The sequence below is a fragment of the Chelonia mydas genome, chromosome 3 (genome assembly GCF_015237465.2).
Source record: "Chelonia mydas isolate rCheMyd1 chromosome 3, rCheMyd1.pri.v2, whole genome shotgun sequence".
Classification (NCBI taxonomy): Eukaryota; Metazoa; Chordata; order Testudines; family Cheloniidae; genus Chelonia; species Chelonia mydas.
In genome coordinates, this window is record NC_057851.1 from 155,189,481 (window position 1) to 155,210,988 (window position 21,508).

The 21,508-nt window shown below is 37.7% G+C and overlaps 1 protein-coding gene across 12 annotated transcripts in view; it reads right to left on the bottom strand.

Moving 5' to 3' along the window:
* The window catches only part of DISP1 (dispatched RND transporter family member 1), a 161,568-nt gene that overhangs the window by 16,478 nt on the left and 123,582 nt on the right, over positions 1-21,508 (bottom strand). For 11 of the 12 annotated variants that reach the window (XM_043543611.1, XM_037895664.2, XM_037895662.2 and 8 more), the window contains one exon: positions 3,922-3,951. In XM_043543611.1, the coding sequence (XP_043399546.1) occupies positions 3,922-3,951 (30 nt within the window). Of the gene's footprint in view, positions 1-3,921; positions 3,952-5,028; positions 5,104-21,508 lie in introns of those variants that run through there. The other variant, XM_043543612.1, reaches the window with a different exon arrangement.

Here is a 21,508-nt window from a genome sequence, read left to right on the forward strand (position 1 = left end):
ACTTAAATCTACAATTCACAGCTTATTATGATAGTCGACAGAATTTGCTGCAAGTTCAAGGGTGAAAATAAACTGCAGCACCCACATACATACTCAGATTTCAGAATATATCATATCTTGCCAATAAATTCTTGGAGCAAAGAAGCTGTTACGTGCATAATTAAATATTTATCTCAATAAGAGGTTCTTGTTAAATTGACAAAAAGTGTGAAATAATAAAGCAAGAAAATGAAACCCAGAAGTACGAAGTTCACTATACAGTAATTAGTCTTACATCAGTCACTTGAAATCAAGCTCCTTGAGTTCCAAGGACAACTTCACAGAAAGGTTATACTGTCTAATCTTCAGAACAGAAGGGACAAAGTCCGGTGAGGTTTGTGATGCATTTTGAAAAAACATTTGAGTATGAATCATAGCATATTGATAGTAGCCGTACACATGTAAATATTGATCAGGACAATTTATATTCCACTTCCTCCACAATCTCCATAAAATAAAGGTTAGTTGATATTACAGCTCTCTCTGCACTTACTGTCACTACCCTGAGAGACTGTTATTCTTTTGAAAATCAGATCAGCACAACATCTGCTTGTTCTTACCTGGACCCAGTTACCCTCTGTCCAAAGATTTTCTGTCCTATTGCTAAAACAAGATCTAATACGCCTTTTTATTCAAAGGCAACAGGACAGCCTCTCTGGCAGCAGTTAACCATTTCTCTATCATAAAACCAATGGTATTCAACAATGCTGTTACTGACTGCCCTGGGAGTCCTCTGCAGCATGCCTCAACCTGAAAAATCTTCACTTCAGCAATGAGAAAGGGGTATGTTCTACAGGTTTCAGCACAGTCTTGGGAAGATTCAAGTGTTATTATGGCTTTGCCTCAGTTTCTCCACAGATAAATTTGGAATAATTTTTACCCATCTCACAGAAGGATTCTCAAGCTTAATTAGCTAAAGTTTCTAAATCTGTTTGAAGTGCAATTTGTTATTAAACAAATCATAAATGGACAACTTGCCCAAATAACCAATTGCGCAAAGTTTAAGAGAGAGGGAGTAGATGACTTAACAACATTTTTCTATTTACAAGATTCAATATTTCTATATACACCAGATTGTACATTAACCAGTTAAATGTTTGTCGAGAGCTCTGAAGACTTAAAAGTTATTTTTCACCAGTGTGTTGCCACTGCAAGAATTATCCCTTTACCCTGTTGTGTGTAGGATTCCATTCTCTGCTGAGCAGCTTGCTTTCATCTCAGTTGAGCAGAACTCTTCAATCAATAACTAACACTAAAGAAAGTTGTGGCCTATGTGACCTGTTTAAAGACTTTAATAAACCTTACATAGGAAACATTACCAGGTCTTTACTCTTGTAAAATTGTCCTATGTTTTTATGTCACTGTAGTGGGAAGCTCTGATGACCATCAGGCCTAGTGGATACCTCTTGGCCTTATGGTTTCTGCTGGCCAAGTCATCCCAGAGGGGGCCCCAGCTGTGGTCTCAATCACCCACTTGTGCTCTGATTGGTCCCCCAGAATCCAGTCAATACAGAGGAGCAGGAGAAAGGGTGCAAAGTAGGGGATCCGGGCCCACCTACTTCACTGGGTCCTGAAGCAGTGCCCTAGAGGTTATCCAAGTGTCCAGCCTAGTTACTGAGCTACCCCAAATTATGTGTTCTCCAAGGTCATTTCCTAACAGTCTGGAGCTCCTTAGTTTGGGGCATAATCATAGGCTAAGCAGACTTTTCTCAGTCTCTTAGTGTCCTGTTCAGTTAGTTAAATCTCTCTCAGAGCTTTCAACTCCTAAAGAAGGGGGCGAATCCAAGTCCCTGTGGCTAGAGCAGCTTTCACAGAGCTGTTGCTACTCTTGACGCAGCTCTCAGCATCAGCCTGGCTTCCTGGTATCACATACACTCATTTCCCCCCTTTCCTAGCAATAGTGTCCTTTTAAAACTGTTCCTGAACTGAGAACACGCTATGCAAGTTGCACTTGTTAAGGGGCGCAGCCTCCCTAGACCAGCGTTGCTCCACTCCCCACTCTGGTTCAGTGTCGGTCCCATCACAGTCATACACTGGATATTTGTATCAGCAATGATCACTGCAGCCAGAATAGCAAAAGGATCCATTTGAACTATGTGACAACAACATTTGTTTCAACATAATTTGCAGTCCTTGTTGGTTTTCAACTCTCTGATGTAGTCTTTGTTAATTAGCCTATGTGCTTTTTAGTACCTGGAACATGCAAATAATTTCACAGCTCACTGAAAATGCAAAAAAACGGCATGAGTATCTGTATCAAGTAGATTCACAATAATTTTAAGTAGCCTCTGCAAATCTGGAAATATCATTCCCTTTCCAGCTAGCATACATTTTTGAGATACAGTAATTAATTCTCTTTTGTCAACTTCAAAATTTCAGATTTTGGTTGTCTGAGCTTCATTTGGCACCACTAATGATGCCAGTGTAAAGCAAGAAATCACTTCAAGTGATTTGTCCACAAACAACTGAGATCCTAAGATGTTATCCAAAAGGAAAAGCTGGTCTCTCCACTTCTACTTATTTTGTAGCCATTGTGTGGGAGTTTTAAAATTAAATTGTAGTTCTTGCTCTAAAATGCAAGCTGTGGATTTGACCTGAATTTAAAAAATGTGGGTGCATCGACCTGAAGATGAAAACGACTGGCCTCAGACCTCTGCCCCCAAATCAGAAAAGCAATTAAGCATCTGCTTAAATCCACCCCTAATCAAGAGCGAGCTCAAATTTAAAAACGGCACGCTTAAAGTTAAATATATGTTTAAGAGCTTTCCTGAATCAAAGCTTCAGTTTCCTGACTTATACCAGCTGATTAAACCCACCAATACATTGGTGCAACTGGCTGAAAAGAGTCAGAGGACTGGGCAAGACTAGTAAGCAAGCCATTTCTTCGGCCATTCAGTAGTCCGAATCAAGTGGAAGTGCCCACTAACCACAAAATTCATAGCTGCCTGAAATCTATTTTATGCCAAAACATCTGCTGCATTCAGTCTAGTCAGTAGTATGTTAACATTTCCTACACTGCTTTGTGGTATGGTGCTACATTTTCCTAATCTACCAAATACATATATTTGTGATTCTTTACTTGCCTCACTGCACTTCTAATGAGCTGGGAAATCGTGTTTGAATACTAAGCAATAAAATAATGCTTAGGAGTTCCCTTTGTGAATATGTCTGTGTGTGTATAATGAGAAAAACCTGGTTCATCACATTCTGGTTGCACACAAAAAGATATATACAACTTTTCAAAATGTCTAGTTTGTGTATATTTAAGAGGTTTTCATTGTTTCATGTACAATGGAAATTTATTTGATTGGATTTATAAGCAGTATATTCACTGAACAGATCTATTATTTACTGAGGGCAATTCCTGCATGTGGATTATTCCTTTAACATGTGTTCATTTGAAATGGTATCTAATATTTCAGGTGCATGCACAATTTTGGGTAGGCCATTCTACTTTCTTCCATTAAATGTACAGAGCCGGTACCCATGCCAAATTTTTGTTTAAGGGCAGGAAAGATTATTGCAATGCCCTCTCCTGAGCTTTTTAAATCAGGCTGTTTTATAATTATTGGTGTTAGACCAGGGAGTTTCTGGTGGTACACTAAGGAGCAGGACTGTGGTCAGCTGTGGATTCTGTGTGCCTGATGTGGATAGTGTGCGCACACAGTATTTGAAAAGAAAAGAAAATTAAAAAAGAATCAGAAGACAACACGGGATATGTCTCCAATTAATATTATTCTTTCCTTCTGTTTTTAGAGCGAAACCTAGTCATATGCACAACAGCTGATTTTACCATACACTATCACCTGTGTATGAGATATGGTTTTCTTAACACGTGAAAGAACATGCACAAGATTTATAAGTGCTTATACGGTACCTTACCTTTTTGGTAACTTGAATGGTCTGGCTGGTCTGAAGGAAAAAAAAAAAGAATTATTGAATGTAGGCAAAATGCACTAATACTTTTTTCCTGTGCAGTTCCAGGGAAGAAAATATTTTAAATTGGCATATTCTATCCTGGCATTATCCAGAAAAATGGAACCCCAAAAGGTACCCAAATAAAGCCCATTTCAACTGCTAATGATGTTGTTGCTTCTTTACTAGAAATCTAGCTCTACCAAAGTTATTCTGAATAGCAAGAGAGAACAGGCACAAATGTATTGGTTGCTAATACTTGCTCTTCTTCAAATGGATCTTATTTCATGGAGTAATCATCTTCAGTATACACTTCGCATTTTAAAAAATTGTAATTAAGATGACCAAAAAGCAGTCTCTGGGGGAAAACCATAAATCCACGTAAAGATTCAATATCTATGGATATGACAAACAGATGTTACAAAGATGTAACTAAAACCACAGTTTCAGGTGAAGTATGAACTTGGTTTTACTTTCTATGGTCATCTTTAATACTGTTGCTATATTCTGTAGACAGAAGACACTAACTAAAGTGACTTTTTTTTGTGAAAAATGGTCTCTTATAGTACTAAATTCTCAGTTCTCTGAAAGAGTACAGGTTTTCTAATTCCCACACCATGCATTAATGGCTCAGAATTTATGAGGGCTTCTGAGATTGTTCCAGGCGCAACTAAAAAAGTCAGTTTGTCTAAGAATAAGATACATTGTCTCTGCAAGAGATACTGAGTGAAATCCTGGCTCAGGGGAATGAGCTGTACCATTATAGGCATCTTTGTACAGGTATAACTGTGTTCACACTTGGGGGCTGTACTTCTTTAACTCCATATGTTTCTAAACCAATATAGTTATGGTAACAAAAACAAAGAAACAAAAACCATCTATGTGTAAAACAGCCCCTAAAAAGTTAGGACTCTTTAGACCAAACAGAAAGCACAATCTTATGTAGAATAACTTAGCATACCACTTCACACACATGCTGACCAGCACTGCTGTGACAAGAAAGGAATAATCAAAAATAAGTTTTTCAAGCAATACTCAAATTTAAAGCATAAAATAAACTACATGTTAGCATACCTATTACTGGGCATCATCAATGACACACACTCCTTACATCAGCTGTGAAGATGAAAGAACAGATAAAGCTAGACAAACTAAACCTGGTTTCTAATCTATCTTTTAAGCATCATGGCTAAGTCTTTGTGGTCTGGGTCAAATGATACAAAGAATAACTACAACTCTTAACTACTTAATTCCTGTATCAAAAGATAAATTAAAATGACACAGCATTTTGAATGTAACTGTACTTTAGAAATACAAAAGGAATCACAAGAAAACAAACGTTTTCATTTTATAACCACAATAGGGCTAAAAGGCATAAGTCCTTAAAAAACAAAAACAAAACTAAACTTTATAGACAGATATGTTTTATTGTTTTTAGAATATTTAATAAAGCATTTATTTTCCTACTGCTGTGCTACATTTTGATTAAACCCAAGCTGACGACTTCAAGAAGTTGAACACACATTTGTAAATGATCATGGAATTCGTCACTATTGATGGAGCAGGTGCTCGTAATTCCCAGAATTTATAGGGAAAACGGAAAGTCTCATTGCATTTGGTGCTGAACAAATTCGGAGACTTGACGTAATGGAGGACTTGAAAAATCCATCTGCCACTGGAGAGTAAGCAGCTTTTCCTGGTGCGTAGAAGAACCTATGCCAAATTCTGCAGAATTTTACTTTTCCTTTGACTTAATTAAACAAAGAGTTTCTATCCCTTGCTGTTGCGAAGATTAAATGCATTTCACATTTGGAAGGTTAACAATGCAGTGCTATCTTGCTGGGTCTGGAGAAAGAGAGAGAGAGGACTGTAGTACCGCTCTCTGCTGCTGCTGGTCATGCTCCTCAGAGTTCTCCTATGATTTAACAGAGTGAAAACAGACTTGATTGTTATTAGCTTTTACTGCTGCTATTCTGAAAACTGTGGGCAACCATCAAACTGACATCCTATCGATTGTACTACTCCTTAAGAAAGCTATGAGCAGCAGTGGAAACAGGTAGCAGAGCTATTAACTCGGATATAAATGGGGGAATATAGATTAGCAAACATTGCTCTGTGTTAGCAGCCAGGAAGCTGGAGGGAAATGGTAGAATGGCAGAATGCCCAGTGTCCAGCTACAATAGCCAGGAAGCTGAGGAGGTATTGTGGAGTCCCTTACCTATGCAGAAGATAGGAGGCTTTAGGATGGGAAGGAGAAGAGAATAATTGCTCCTTCCCTCCAGCAGCCAAAGGGGGCTGGCACATTTGAAACCTTCCTTTTAGCTGGAGGGTGATATGAAAGATGGAATCTCTAAGAGGGATCTAGGAATCCCTAAGCAGGATCTAGTAGGAATCTCATCACCCTTCCCCATTTCTAGGAGTAGAGGGACTGGACTTCTCACCATGGTACTACCTCTGGACAGTGGGGCCTTCCCATCTTTCACAATGGACTCTGGAAAGTAGATTAAGTTCTCTGGCAAATAGGTGCCTGCAAAAAAATTTTAAGCCTTGATGTAACAACCTTGATCTAGATTCAAAACTTCCAGCCTATATGGCAAACTCCATCAGTCAATCATTGGGCTTTTATTGTCTCTGAAAAGCACGACACGCATATAAATCTCTATATAAATATTAAAAGAAAAAAAAAACATCTCCATGGAAGAAGTTACGATAGGGTATCATTTTTCTACCTACATTAGAGACCTACTTAGAACATCAATTTTATTTATAGGTTTCTCTGTCGTGTTCATTATTGTAGCATATAAGCATCACACAAACAGTAAACCTGCACTTATCCTTTCAACATCCAGAGGGAAGGGTTATAATTCCCTATTTACAGATCAGGAACTCAAACAGAGAGATTAAGGCCAAAATTATCACATGTCCACTAACTTTGGTTGTCCAGTGTGAGAAACTTAAAACAGAGATGCTGAAAAGTCTCAACTTCAGCTGAGGTCAATTCAGTTACCTCTGAAAAAAACATCAAATTAGAAACCCAAAATTTGTAGCATCCAAAACTAGTGGACTGTCTTGAAATTTTATGCCTAAGTGACTTGCCCAAGATCACACAGGAATTCTGTTGCAGAGTTAGGAACAGATCCCAGATCTACTCACTCCCAGTACAAGACCATCCCTTCCTCTTTCAGCCCAGTTGGTAGACAGCGTGGCTGAGTGCTCTGAATGTGGTATGGACAAAGTTCTGCAGACCACTCTCAACGTATCACCAATATATGAAGAGGTTTCTACTCAAAATCATTTGAATCAGAGTTGAGTAGCAATAAGACCATGTATGAAAAGAAATGTTCACGTAAATCAACAAGCTTTTGGATTACCTCAAAGCCAAAAGGCTTATAAACAAGAACAAAGGGCAAATTAGCTAGAAAGCTATAATTAAATGCTGTAGAATTTTTCAGAATGACAGCCACTCTCAATTTACGGTATCGTTCCATATAACTATACAAATTATGAACCTTTAGCTTCATTCATGTAATAAAAAAGGTCAAAGCTTTGGTGGCATGATCAGCTCTTTGAGTAAAGGGCTGAGGGAAGAAAATTAAGGAAAGATTTTTCAACTCAGGTTGAAGTGCAAGAGACAGGTGGATATCTACACTCCTAGCTTTAGTACATTGACCCCATGGCCAACCAATTTCTAGCCTTTAGAAATAAAAGATCTGCATTTCAATGCACGTTCTGTCACCTGTGAAAATGAATTTCATTCTCTAATCTGGACATAATTACAAATAACTGAACCACCACACTATTTGGCACAACTGGCAGCATGTAACCCAGAGAGATCGGTCTGGTATTGGAACAGTATGGGCTATTGCAAGCAGATTTGTGATGTGTTGGCAGGGTTATGTAGAGAAGTTTGCCAAGCACATGCCTGACTCGCATCAGTTCCAACAGGCTTCACTTTAATCAGCAGATAATTAAACCATAAAAACAGAAAAATTAATTAAGTAGCTGCTCTGTAGGGACAAATACTCTCCTCTCCAAAAAACTGGCTTTCCACTGGAGTGCTCCAGAGAACAGAGCACTCCCCTTTCCCCAACCACTCCACCTACCTCAGGCTGCAGAGCTGCTGCAATAGTTTCCATGGCAGCTACCCCCTCTCCTCAACCCTTAGCTGGTTCATCTGGGTACCATGGCCACACCTCTACCCTTGTCCCCAAAATACCCCCGGAAGGTGGTCTGGTTGGAACAATGTATTGCTGAAGTATGCTGTGACACCTTCCCAGCAGAACTGCAACAGCATCTGCTGCCTGTTCCATCAGACAAGGCTGGATAGGGAACTGTGTTCGTTTTGCATCTGTCTCATAATTAGGGCTCACTGAGCATTTCCATTATAAGGCTATCGTGAGGAGTCTTCGTACAAAATGTTTTTCCTAGGAAAAAACCTCATTTTCTTTTATACGGAACAAAAAAAACCCTCCAACTTTAATATCTTTGTGAAAACAAAATGCCTCAAACCCACATTTCCCTTCTGTTTCCTCTCTCCTCAAAGTATATTCAGAGCTGAACAAATGACGATGATTAAGTCCTTCAAGTCTGGAAAGGTTAAAGGTCACACCTGCTATCAAATTGTTTTCTTTCAAAAGGCATGCATAAAAAAAATTCTGTGTACACCAGAATGAATTCCAGCAGTGTAACCAATACCTTGCAGCTGTTATAATATCTTTATTACACTGGTCAGTAGGAAAAGTTATCCCCACAAACTTCACTAAAAAATTCTTTCGTTCTGCCCTAAAATACAGAAATGCATAGCAAAATGGATCTTTCCTTCTTAATTAATTAATCCTACTGTGGGTAGTTTTTAAAGCACTGTACTTCTATTTAATTCATTTATGTAACTCTATTGAACTCTAAAGAAAGTTTTGGTGAAGAAAAAGATTGCTCATCGATCTTCGTGAGAAAGGAACTGTAGGTTTTGTAAGAACTTCACTGAACACACTAACAGTGTACGTAAGTTACCCATCTGAGAAAGCCTAACTGGAGAGGATTCAAATTCAACTCAAAGCTAAAATACCTCTGTGCTTAGCACAACAGGGGTAATGCTGAAAAGTGATACAGCAAGGATTTAAGATAGGACAATGCAGGATTGAATTGCTGCATCACAGCACTAGTACAATTGCAGTAAACCCTATGGAAAAAACTGAAGAGGGGACCTTGTGGTAGACCTGAACTCCTCCACAATTTACTGTGAGCCCTCCGCCATGGTAGTTGCAGCCCTCATACCCCATTCCATCCTTCCCTAATGGTCCACCAGAGGCACAGGATACCATTCACAGAGCTGTTTTAGGCTGTGTGCCTAAAACGAAAGCACAATGCAGCAGTTCACATTAGAAAGATTCCCTCTGCAACCTCGACTAGCAATTTAGTTTTTATTTTAAACAGCAGGGAGCAGAGTGTTCTGCCATATTCTGTCTCCAATGCTCTACAATGGAGCCAAAGTCTGTTCTTAGTTACACCCAGGTATTCCCATAGACATCAACGGAGTTGCACAGGTGTAACAGAGGGGACAGTTTGGTCCCCAAACTCTTAGCCTTTGGACATAACAAAAGTATTATTAATTCACATCACGTCTCTAACTTTTACCTGGACATTTCCTTGCATAAAGCAGTGCTGCATTAGCGTGTGCCTCACTACAGAATCATAAAAATGTAGGGCTGGCAGTGACCTCCAAAGGTTATCTAGTCCATTCCTTGTGCTGAGGCTGTATCAAGTATATCCAGACTATCCCTGACAGGTGTTGGTCAAACTTATTCTTAAAAACCTCCAATGGTGGAGATTCTCCAGCTGGACCCAGGACAGACCCCAGAAGCACCCCACTAGCTATGGCCTCCCAGTTTGGCAGTGAACCATTGATAACTACTCTGAGTACGGTCTTTCAGCCAGTTATGCACCCACCTTATAGTAATTTCATCTAGATCACATTTGCCTAATTTGTTCATAAGAATGTCATTTGGGACTGTGTCAAAAGCCTTACTAAAAGCAAGATGGATCAATATGGAACTGTGCTAAATGAATTTAATGCTCATCAATAAAAGTTATGCATGGTTTGATGCTTTTAGCAGTCTCTTTGGTTCTTTGACCTAAAGTGCGTTAGAGGAAAACAATTTGCAGGAAACCCAAACATGTTTAAGGACAAGTGGTGCTCCTTAAAATTACATAGAGCTTTTTTCTCAGCCCTCCCATTGCACTTCTAGGTTGGGAGAAACTCTTTTTACCCCACAGATAGGAACTGTCATACTGGATCATTAGTAGATGCTCAAGGAGGTGCTAGAAATGCTACAGAAGGCCGGTATGGATTAACCAACCCACAAGGCCACGGGAAAATGAGCAAAATAGGCTGTGGTTTGAAACCTGTTTAGCCAACAAATTTTTCACTTTAAAAAGAACTTTCCACAGTGTAGACAGTGTTAATTGTGTTTAAAAATGTGTTCGCTGGGTTGACAAATGACCAGTCAGCATTTTTTTTAAAAGCATACCTTGCCCTTTCTATGCTAATGTTTAAAAACCTTGTTGGTTAAAACCTGTTAGCTACACACATTTCAAAACACAACCTACTATAGGCATAGCCGGTTCCTTCCAAAACATTAAAAAAAAATTCTATTATAACTATAGATATTCTTGTTACCCACGTAAGTGTTCAAACCTTCTCCAAATCCTGTTAAGTTCCTGACCTTTTCAAATGTTACCTTGTGATAATTTAATTGAATGTCCCCTCATTAATGTATTATTAGAAAGAGTGAACAGAAGTTCCTGACCCACATTCTCTACACCATTCGTTAATTTGTATGCTTTTATTAGATTCTCTCTCAATTGTCTCCTCTTCAAGATAAACAGTTCCAGTTTATTCTATTTCTCTTAAAGAGAATTTTTCCATGACAGAATATTCTTGTCACTCATTTCTGAACCTCGTCTTTTTTTGCTCTATCCTTTTTGAGCTGGGATGACAAGAAATGAACACAGTATTCCAAAAGGGGAGATATTAATGATTTATATAGCATTTTATTTTTAGTACTAGTCTCAATCATATTCCTTATATATCCGAAGATTTTGTTTGCCTTTTTTTTTTTTTCCCCCCAAACGGCTGCCCCACAATCACCCAAGGAGTTTATTAAGCTCTTTGCTGTGATTGTCAGATGTCTCTGTCCAAGTTGTTACAGCTCACTTGGAACTCAGTAAGGTACATGAGTAATTCACATTATTCCTTTATATGCACATTGCTTTGCATTTGTCAGCATTTACTTTAACTACAGTCATGTTTCTCGTTTAGCTAGCATGGTTAGTCTCTCTGAAGGTCCCCCAGTCTTGACTAATCTAAACAGCCGTATGTCATCTGCTAATTTTGATACTTCATTCTTCAACCCTTTCCCCTGATCATTAAACACCAGCCTTAGTTTAATCTAGGTGGCACCCCACCATTATCCTTTCACCAGGAGAACTGACCATTTAAGCTTGTTTCTTCTCTCTTAGCCAGTTTATGATCCAGTCCATTATTTTGCCTCTCACTCTGTTTCCTACAATGACGCTTCAAAAGGGTGCTAAAACAATACTGCTTTATACTTTTGCCATAGAAGTCACACAGATATAGAGAACTGGCATCTAGTTATTCCTGGCAAATCTTATAGATGGTGGGACAAGAATATGGGTTCGGTTATATTTGTGTACAGTCCCTTAGTACAATGGGGGTCTGTCCCATGATTAGGAATCCTATGTACTACTGCACAAAATATAAACAAACAACAATTAAAGGAATTTACGTACTCAAAAAGGCTTAGTCTACAAAATTATTCTCAAAGTAATTTTAGCCACTAACAAAGAAATGTCCAGAGCCCTTCTGTTCCCACCCCACATAACTAAGGTAAAACAATTGTTTAAAACTGTTGTTCAAGCTGAGCAGAGCACATATCTGTCTATCTAGAATCCCAAATGCCCCCCCATCATTGAAATATCTTAAGCATCTCCCAAACATTTATGGACTTCTCCTTAACATATCTGTTAAACCAGAAAGTGTTATTTCTATTTTACCAGTGGGGAACTCAGAGACAAGTTAAGTGATTTACTCAAATTTATATAAGACAACTATGGGAGAGTAAGGAATAGAATCCCCTTTCCTTCCTAACATGAACCTCAAATAAATCTTTATTTATGCAGGCCTAATAGTAAACAATTGGATCCTAAGCACCTCATCACTTGAGACACTTAAAATAAATCTAGACAAAACACTAGATATCATATTGAACGGGACAATCCTGTACGAGCAAGATAATGGCTAGACCAATGGCTTCCAATCTGTAGTTCAGAGAGAGTTGGCTCGTCAAAGTGCTGGCTGTTCTCCTTGGCTTCAGCTACTAGGTTACACCAAAAGTTGAAAATACATTAAATATTTTCCACATAAACAACTGCTGCAATTGCAATAAGGATATTAAGTGATCACCAGTAAGATGGTCCACCTGATAACAAATAGCTGAGAAGGCGGTCCATGAGAATCACTATAATGAGATGTAGTCCACTGTCAGAGACAGTTTAAGAACCCAGAAGTTAGACAATTTAATAGGTCTTCTCCAGCTCCAATTTCTGTGATTAAGGTCAAAGACCATTTATACTTTACTGAATGAGTCCCTCACCTCCATCTTCCTATGGCAACAACTTGCGTCACTGCATTTCACTTTGCTCTGAAGTTCACTCTTGAGAGTCAAAAGATTAAGTTACAAATAGCTATACTTACTGAAAGACTTATCAATAGAAAGACTCCCCTGTTCAAGGATTATGAAGCAGTTAACACCGGCATTTTATTTTGCCCAAGGGAAGTTCTCCCCTTTGTTGGTAGATCTGGTTACAAGTAGTGATAAAACAGCTTTTTATCATCTACTACACTGAGGGATAAGCTAAAACCCTGCAAGACAGAACTAGATCTGCACCACAGTGTACATCTTCCATCAGGACTTACAACAGAAGCTAAATCCCTACTGGGAAAATAATTATGCTTTCAGCATACTGTTCACCATCAGAACCACTTCAATCGTTTTTAAATGGTTTTTTTGGTGATTAAACTGGAAACAACATCTGATCATTTAAACTATCATTTAATTTAATGATTAGATCAAGTTACCCTAAAATGTTTAACAAACAATACTGATTTAACTTTCTGTTATACCTTTCTTTGCTTCTAAACACAGACTGGCTCTTGAAACAGTTTAACCACGTGATGTTTGCACCCTTGATTTGTGCTTAGCTTTGCTTATTTAGACCTAGAAAAAGACAACACACAGCAGAACATTGCACCAATGTTGTACAAGTTCTCAAGATGCTGAATTCTTCATTTGATAACTACTTTTGTTTTCCCTTTAGCAGAAAGCATTAAGAAAGGTGCAGACAAACTTCTGATCAACTTAAATGTACATTTACAAGCAGTAATCCAGAATGCTTTTGTTTCTCTCTCTCTCTCATGTTGTTAGGATGGGTCTTAAAATAATACTAACTAAAGGTTCATCTGATCACAGGTTAAGGCAGTGATCTTGCAAAGACTTACACATGTGCTAACCTTTATGCATATGCATTAAGTGATTCATGGATGCAAGTCTTTGCAGTATAGAGGCCAAAAATCAAATTTCTTTACAACTGTGACTAAAATATACATAGCATGTCATATTTTTACAACTGAGACATCCAGACTTAAGGGGTCTCACGTTTTGCTTGTATTCTATCCCACTCCTCAGATTATTTGCGACGTCTTGCCCTACACTCACAGTAAATGTGAGCAACTAAAATTGCCGATTTCTGCAAGGGAAGGAAGTGCAATTAAGAGAATCAACAAAAAAAAGCTACACTCTCTAAATGCTGCTTGCTACCACAGATGACTTTGCCAAGGAAAATTCTGCTCTGGTGAGTTAGTGTAGCAAACATATTGGGAGAAATCCTGGCCCTACTGAAGTCCATGGCAAAACTCCACTAATGTCTTTCTGGTAGTAAACCCACATTAAATCCATTTGGCAGTTTACTGACCCACTTTTGAAAAAGCTAAACCACTTTAGACATCTACTGATCATGAGCTTTCAGTTGATGGCATGACATGAAGATTGGTTCAGCAGGAAAATAGGTTTCTGATGGGCAAACAGATGTGTGAAGAGTTGAATGAAAGAATATACCAGTTTTGTACATGCTTAATTTGAGCTGGATATTTTTATTTTGATATTTAATGTCAGAGTGTAATTATATACTATTTTTAAAATTAAAGCTTATATAATGTTCAGAAATACATACCCCATAGATTACTTTTAAATCTAATTCTCACATAAATGCTCCAAACTTTCTTTCATGCTGCCCCGTATGGATAAACATCCTTCCTGAATTTATTTGTAAGGCCTCCGTCTCTGTATTTAAGCTCCTAGGAGACTCATTTTTGCCATGCTGACATCTGATTTATACTGAGATCCCTAAAATAATTAATTAACCTTTCCACACTTCCCTTCCATGTTCCCTAAGGAAAGACCAAGCATCACCTCATCCATTCTGTTTGCTGGTTGTGCCCCTTCCCCCAGTTTATAGTCTGTTTGACTGCCTTTATATGGTGAGCATGCTGGGACAGAAACCATGCCTTTTCTGTCTGGTAGGCCACCCAGCATATTGTGGGTGCTAATATACAAAACCCTACACACCATGGATTTTATTTTCCCTCCATCTCCCTTTCACTATAGAACCTAGATCTCTGAAGATATATTCTGAGATAATAGTATATCACATTAAATGTTCTCCAAACAGGGCAACCACTTTTAAGGACACTTCTTATATACACAACAAATAAGAACATTGCCAACAACACGGTTAAAATGTCTCATCACAGTTAACCATATCTGTAGTAATATTCTCAATGACAGAATTTATAAATTTAGTGCAAAGTAATTTCTTCTTCCTAAGGCCTAAAAGAAGTTTATATATTTCTTTTCAAATGGCACTAAAAGCAAAGCTACACAATGCTTTGCAAGTTAAACAAAAGTTTTGAACTATTCAGGAAGACAATAAAAAGGCTTTTTATAGTACCACCATGAATCACTATTTGAAAACAAGCCAATAACTAATTTGGAGCAGACTAATATTATTTCAAGATCCTTCATAAGTCCGAAGCCATTTGTCTTATTTCCTTTCTTTATAATTATAGTGAAATTAACAGATCTGTTCTGGGACTTAAATGATTACTGGAGTAGTTTTCAGCAGCTTTTTTGGCACAAAGTTACTTCCTTACAAAATGTTATTTATATAAATATACATATTAAAAAACTAAGCTGTTATTATACTTCCCAGTTTAATGTAGCAATGTAAGGTCATTCTCACATCTTGTATGCCTCTGATGGACAGGAAACGAACATGACCTAACAAAACACGATATACATATGCGGGGGTGGGTGTGTGTGTGTGGGGGGGATGATCTATCAAATGACACCAGACAGGACAAAACGGATGTATGTGAGCACATATTTTAATAAATGTATTTCTAAACAGAAGGTTTTGCACTATTTTATTACAAGCTAAACTGATTCAAATGAAGCATGTACAAGTTTGACTCTGGAATCAGGAGGCTACAGATTTTCCATGTATTAGTACTTCAGCTGCTACATGCTTCAGGCTTCCTTCCTGTGCAGATGCAAGGACTTGTGAATTAGTTGTCAAAGGGTCCACTTCTATCTATTGCACAGCCCTGCAGGTGTGGTAAACTTTGATCCAAGTCTTTTTGAAGACAGGCAACAATCTATTAGAGTTACTTCCGAAGTGCTAAATCGTTTAGACACATTATGGAGATGGGAAACATTACCTTTTACCTTTCTGTATTATTAAATCTTCTTTAAAAACACTCTGGCTTTACTTCAACAATTTTGTCCCCAGTTCAACAAAGCACTTGTATGCTTGAAGTTAAGCATGTATTTAACTGCTCAGCTTAATAAGAATGGACTTAAGCATGTGCTTTAATGTTTTGCCAAATCAGGGCCTTTAAGGCCACATTCTGACATAAATACACGAGCATAGCTCCCATTGAAGTCTATCGTATTTACATGAGTATTTGAGGGTAAAATTTCACCTTATGGACTTTATAATCCTATGTATATATCTACTCATGAGACTATGCACTGACGGCAAACTCATACCAGTCTGCCCAGGAAGCTATCTTGCACTCAGTATTACTCACATGAGCAATATTAGCTACAATGCAAATGTAACCCACCCTTTGTGCTGGATCCAGAGGATGATTGTCAATTAGAGACCAACCACAGAGCCTAGACCTTTATCTCAAGCTGTTGAAACTCATGCTTTTTAAGCACAGAAGTTCTCTGGTTCAATCCCTACTGTCAGTCAAAATCGTGGTTATGAACATTTGCATGAGCATTTACATATAAATTCACATCCGTTTAATGAAAATAAATCTTTGAAAGCCATTTTGGATTCTCCACAACATAAAGCGAGTTTGAGATTATAGTCATGTAACCATTAATATGTAAATGTGCATACAGACAATTTGTACAGGAAGCCAATAATTCAATGGACAGTTTAACCTAAGTAAACTGCATTTCTGCTTAGGATTTTCCACAGTCATCCCACAGAGCTATTCTGATATTAGAATTTTTAGAGCCACGGTTACATTAATTTTTTTTTAATAGCAGCATATAAAAATGCATATTCAACAGCAGTACTACAACATTAAAGTGACTTAATGTACCCATTTATTTTGTATTAAAAAAAAAAAAGGCTTCTCTAATCCATTGCTGACTTTGCCTATTAAATTCACTCATCTTGTTCAGACATCATCTACTTTATTTCCTGAGAAGAAATTCATTATTTGAATCTGGTTTGCTTATTAAGAAGCAAGTGAGAAAAAATTCAGGACTTGGTGAAAACTTCAGTGGTTCAGTATTTTATTTATGGAAAAGAATAAAAACAGTGCTAGACTACTGGATAAACTAAAGAAAACAGGATTAATGCAATCAGTGTTTGTCAGCATAAAAAAAGCTATGAGAAGAATAAAAAGTCAGCATAAAACCATCTGTCAATGGAATCAACTAGATACACAATGATCTTTTAAATTATAACATAATAAGAATTCTGCGGAAGTATTCTCTTAAGGGATATGCCAGTGAATACTGGAAATGTGAGAAAGAAAATAATTTGATCATTGTTTCTAATGATCCTTTTCTTAACATGCATGAAATTTTTGCAGTTTTATTAAAAGGCAAACAGAAGGCTGCAGATTCCAATCACACATAACTCAAATTAGATTCCGTGGTCTAGTCACCAAAATTTTGTTTTCCACAAAATTCTATAATGCTGCTTAGAGTTGGCATTCACTAAATCACTATTCTGTGGTCTGCTAATTAGTATATGGGACTGGAAGTAAGGAAAACCAGGTTCTGTTCACAGCTCTGCTACCAATTTGCTATGTAAAATTGGGGAATTAATTGAGGACAGATCATGATATCCTTACTCACAGTTAATAGTACCTTACACTAGGAGTAGTCTCACTGGAATCAATAAGAATACTTGAGAAGGTGCTGAACATGAGTAGAGGCTTCACAATCTACCTCTCAGTCTCGGCTCTCCAAAGGTGATTTAGGCTCCTAACTTCCACTGAAATCAATGGAAGTTTGCAGCCTAAACACCTTTCACAATCTGGGTCTTCGTGCCTCAGGTTTACTTATCTTAATGTTTACAGGTAGGTAATTACCTAAACAAGTGTGCTGTAAGATGTAAATTGTTTGTAAAGAGCTTTGCGGTCCTACAGTAAAAGACTACAGATTTTTATTATTGTCTCTCAAACTTTCCAATTTACAATCCTTTTATAGGTCTTCTAATAACTACCATTTTCCCAGGGCAAAAATAGTTCTTAACATTGTTTGCATAGTTTTCATTTTCTTTAATCATAGATGCTTGAGACAGAGAATTGCTTGTATGATAGCTGTAAGGAAGGCAGACAAACTGTGTAATAAAACAGGCACCACAGTGGAAAAAACTACGTTGCAGATTAAAAGGATTCTATATTTTTAGATTTCCAAGGTTTGCACACTGAAAGAACGAAAGACTGAAAAACTGTTTCCATGAGGAACAATCAACAGTTTATTCCTTTAGACAATACAAAGATGAAAAAAGTGAGTATTCATAATATAAATGACCAGATTGCTATGGCTCTAATTAATGTCAAACCTTTTGTCATCTCACTTAATTATCATAATGAGCAACTTATTAGAATTCCCATATAACGCCTACAATTTATTTTTGTTATCACCCTTTAACACACATTGCACCTCCGAACTAGAAACAAAATAAAGTTCAGTTTCCAGTATAATTCATATTTGTAAATACTCAGCTAAGTAAATCATGTCATGCGTACTCTCAAAAAAATGTTTCAACCACTCAATATATAGTACATGCTTTTATATAACAGTAGTCACCTCCTCTCCTTTATACGAGAGCAACGGAATACTATTTTCAAAACTAGTTTTATTTCTGTAGAGTATGTTTAAATACATTCTATAATGTCAATGAATGATTACTAAGATTCCAGTAAACCCAGGATTTCTACATGTAAAAACATGTATATTGTTCCACTAGTGCAACTCGACAACTTGTAGAATGAACATCAATGCAATATGGATAAAGACTTATTTAGCAAGGGTGGTGGGGAGAAATCTCACACTGCTGTTATTGTTGTAACAAAATTAATGTCAATTACACTCAGGAGGCTCAGACTTTGGTCTGGGTCTGCACCTTAAATCTGGGTTGCCATAGCAATGTCATACAATGTGTGAAAAATCCACATCCCTGACCAATTTAGCTATGCCAACCGAACATCAGTGTAGACGCAACTAGGTTGACAGAAGAATGCTTCCCTCAACCTAGCTATCATTGCTCGGGGAGGTGGAGTTCCTATACTGACGGAAAAACCCTTCCATTTGCATACTCTGCATTCTACATTACGGGATTATGGTGGCACAGCGATAGTGCTGTAGCTCTGCTGGTAACAATCCCTGTAGTGTAGAAATGGTCATGCTGTTTTCTCTCACACAGACATTTTTATTCCTCCTTCTCTGTTCAAGTACTTTTCCTTCACTGAGAAATGTGTGTGTCACCTATTATATTACTTGCTGCAAGATGAAGGAGGCATTATGAAATGCTGTCACAGGGAAGGATGGACAGATTGTAGGAAGGCTAGATATAGAGAACTGTGGTTATTTACAAGCTGCTTTTTGAAACCCATCTTCTTCATCCCTCACATAGAAAAAAGCCTCAGAACACTAGGAATATACCCAGCCCCTGCATACACCTTTTCCATGAGAATACTGAAAACCACAGAAACAGCCTTGTTGAGTCTAGTTTCTCCCTCAAGCCCCAAAATGTCTAGTGCGGTCTTGTTTTGAAACTGAACCTTGTTACAAGCCTATTATAAAAAGTGTCTGGAGAATGAAAACAGACAATATATTTGGCCAAAAAAAAAAAAAATCCCACATTTCTTTTTAAACTGCCATGTTTTTTTGCTCTGCATGTACTTTTTAAGGCTTTCACAAACAAAGCTTTATGTAATTTATGCAAATTTTAAAAGTTGTCCTTACCACAAAACCAGACCATCCTATTAAAGGGGAGCACAGCTGATGCTATTTTTCCAGCCAATTTAGTAAACAAGGACGGACTTGTTATGTTGTTTGCCACTCCTCTTCTATTATCTGTTAATTTATCTCTTCTGAAGCCTACAGTTCAAAGGCCTAGTAGATCACTAGTTAAGTACTAACTATTCTGTTGTTCATGGAAAGGTGAGGAACCCAGGGCATGGGAAATTCATTTTCAAACACACTTGGTCTCTGCCACTTACAAGCACCAGGTTCTAAAGGTCAAAAGATTGTAAGACTCTGGTACTCTGCAGCACACAGACCAAAGCAGGAATTTTAGAAGTTCTTTTTGCTATTGCATAGACACTTAGCTCAAAGCAATCTGACGTCTAGACAGATAGAAGTGCTTAATTAGTATGATTAAAAAGCCTGAAAAAGTCATTAGATTGCTTAATGAATAAGTTGTTTAAGACCATTTAGTTTTGACTTGCACAGACTATTTTAATTTTGTCAAGCATTTAATTATGAACTGCCTTTTTTCCACTGTGGTCTCTGTATGTTATCCCATTGCCTGAAGCTCTGTGCAAGTGCTAATGAAAAATACAGAATATTGTTTTCATAAGCAACTTATGTACAATAGTCATCATCATGGGATCTAAGAATACCTATTAATCCAGAACAAGCCTATTAAGACTGAGTATGACTAATTTATAAAAGGCAAGTCCAACTGAAGACTAAAAGCCTAGGCTGACAAATGGACACTCGAAGATCAGTCAGTTTGGGGGAAGAAAATAGAGCCAACCTGACATTTCAGTCAGAGGGACAGTTCTTTCCCTTCACTTGCACAAGAGGACAGAACCCAGATTTGGCAAACCTGGCTGGTGTCACAAAAGGGATGTAACAGTTTGTTTCACTATCCTTTCCCTTCCCTGACGCATGGAAGCCCCAGTATAGGTATCCCATGGAGCAACGGTATTTCGTGGGTAGGAAAGGAGCTGGCTAAATTGGGGCCCCTGCTCTCCCTAGCATTATAATTTCAGCCACCATGGGAACTCAGAGTAAAATAATTCCACAAGAGCGTGTGAAGCAAACCTTTCCCCCCCATGAGAATAAAGAGATGGACGGGATTGGGAATGCTGTATTGTCACCATGTAGATTACTACCACGCAGCAATTACTGGCACATACTGTGGAATCGTAGTGCATTTATGGGCGGACATCAAACCACTGGGTACTAGAAGCAAAGTAACTGAACAACAGAAACTGCCGTTTAGCTATTTGAATGTTGATGAAACAGATCAGAACCATCCCCTCTGGGGTGATCTGAATAAGTGATTACTTTTGGAAACGTGTGCATTATTTTAGTTTTATAGCAAGGTTTATTGGGATAAGTCTCTATCTTAGAGATCTTTATTATGGTTTATGCACATACACTGTACACAAAAAAATATTTATACCTCAACATAAAAATTAAAACAAACGAACCTTTAAATGTGTGAAATACATTGTAAACTAAAAAGAAAAGGAGTACTTGTGGCACCTTAGAGACTAACCAATTCATTTGAGCATGAGCTTTCGTGAGCTACAGCTCACTTCATCGGATGCATACTGAAGCTGTAGCTCACGAAAGCTCATGCTCAAATAAATTGGTTAGTCTCTAAGGTGCCACAAGTACTCCTTTTCTTTTTGCGAATACAGACTAACACGGCTGTTACTCTGAAAGCTGTCGTAAACTAAATATGTTTATATTGAAAAGTGTTTGGAAGTATGCAAAATCTTTTATTTTTAAATGAGATACAGTATAGAAGTATTTTTAGAACCGTTTTAAAATATTTCTGAAGTGAGAAATAACCTCCTAAAATGTTAAAGTCAGTTATTTCTTCTTAAATATAATATATAGCAGCTCTGCAAGCACTTGAGGAA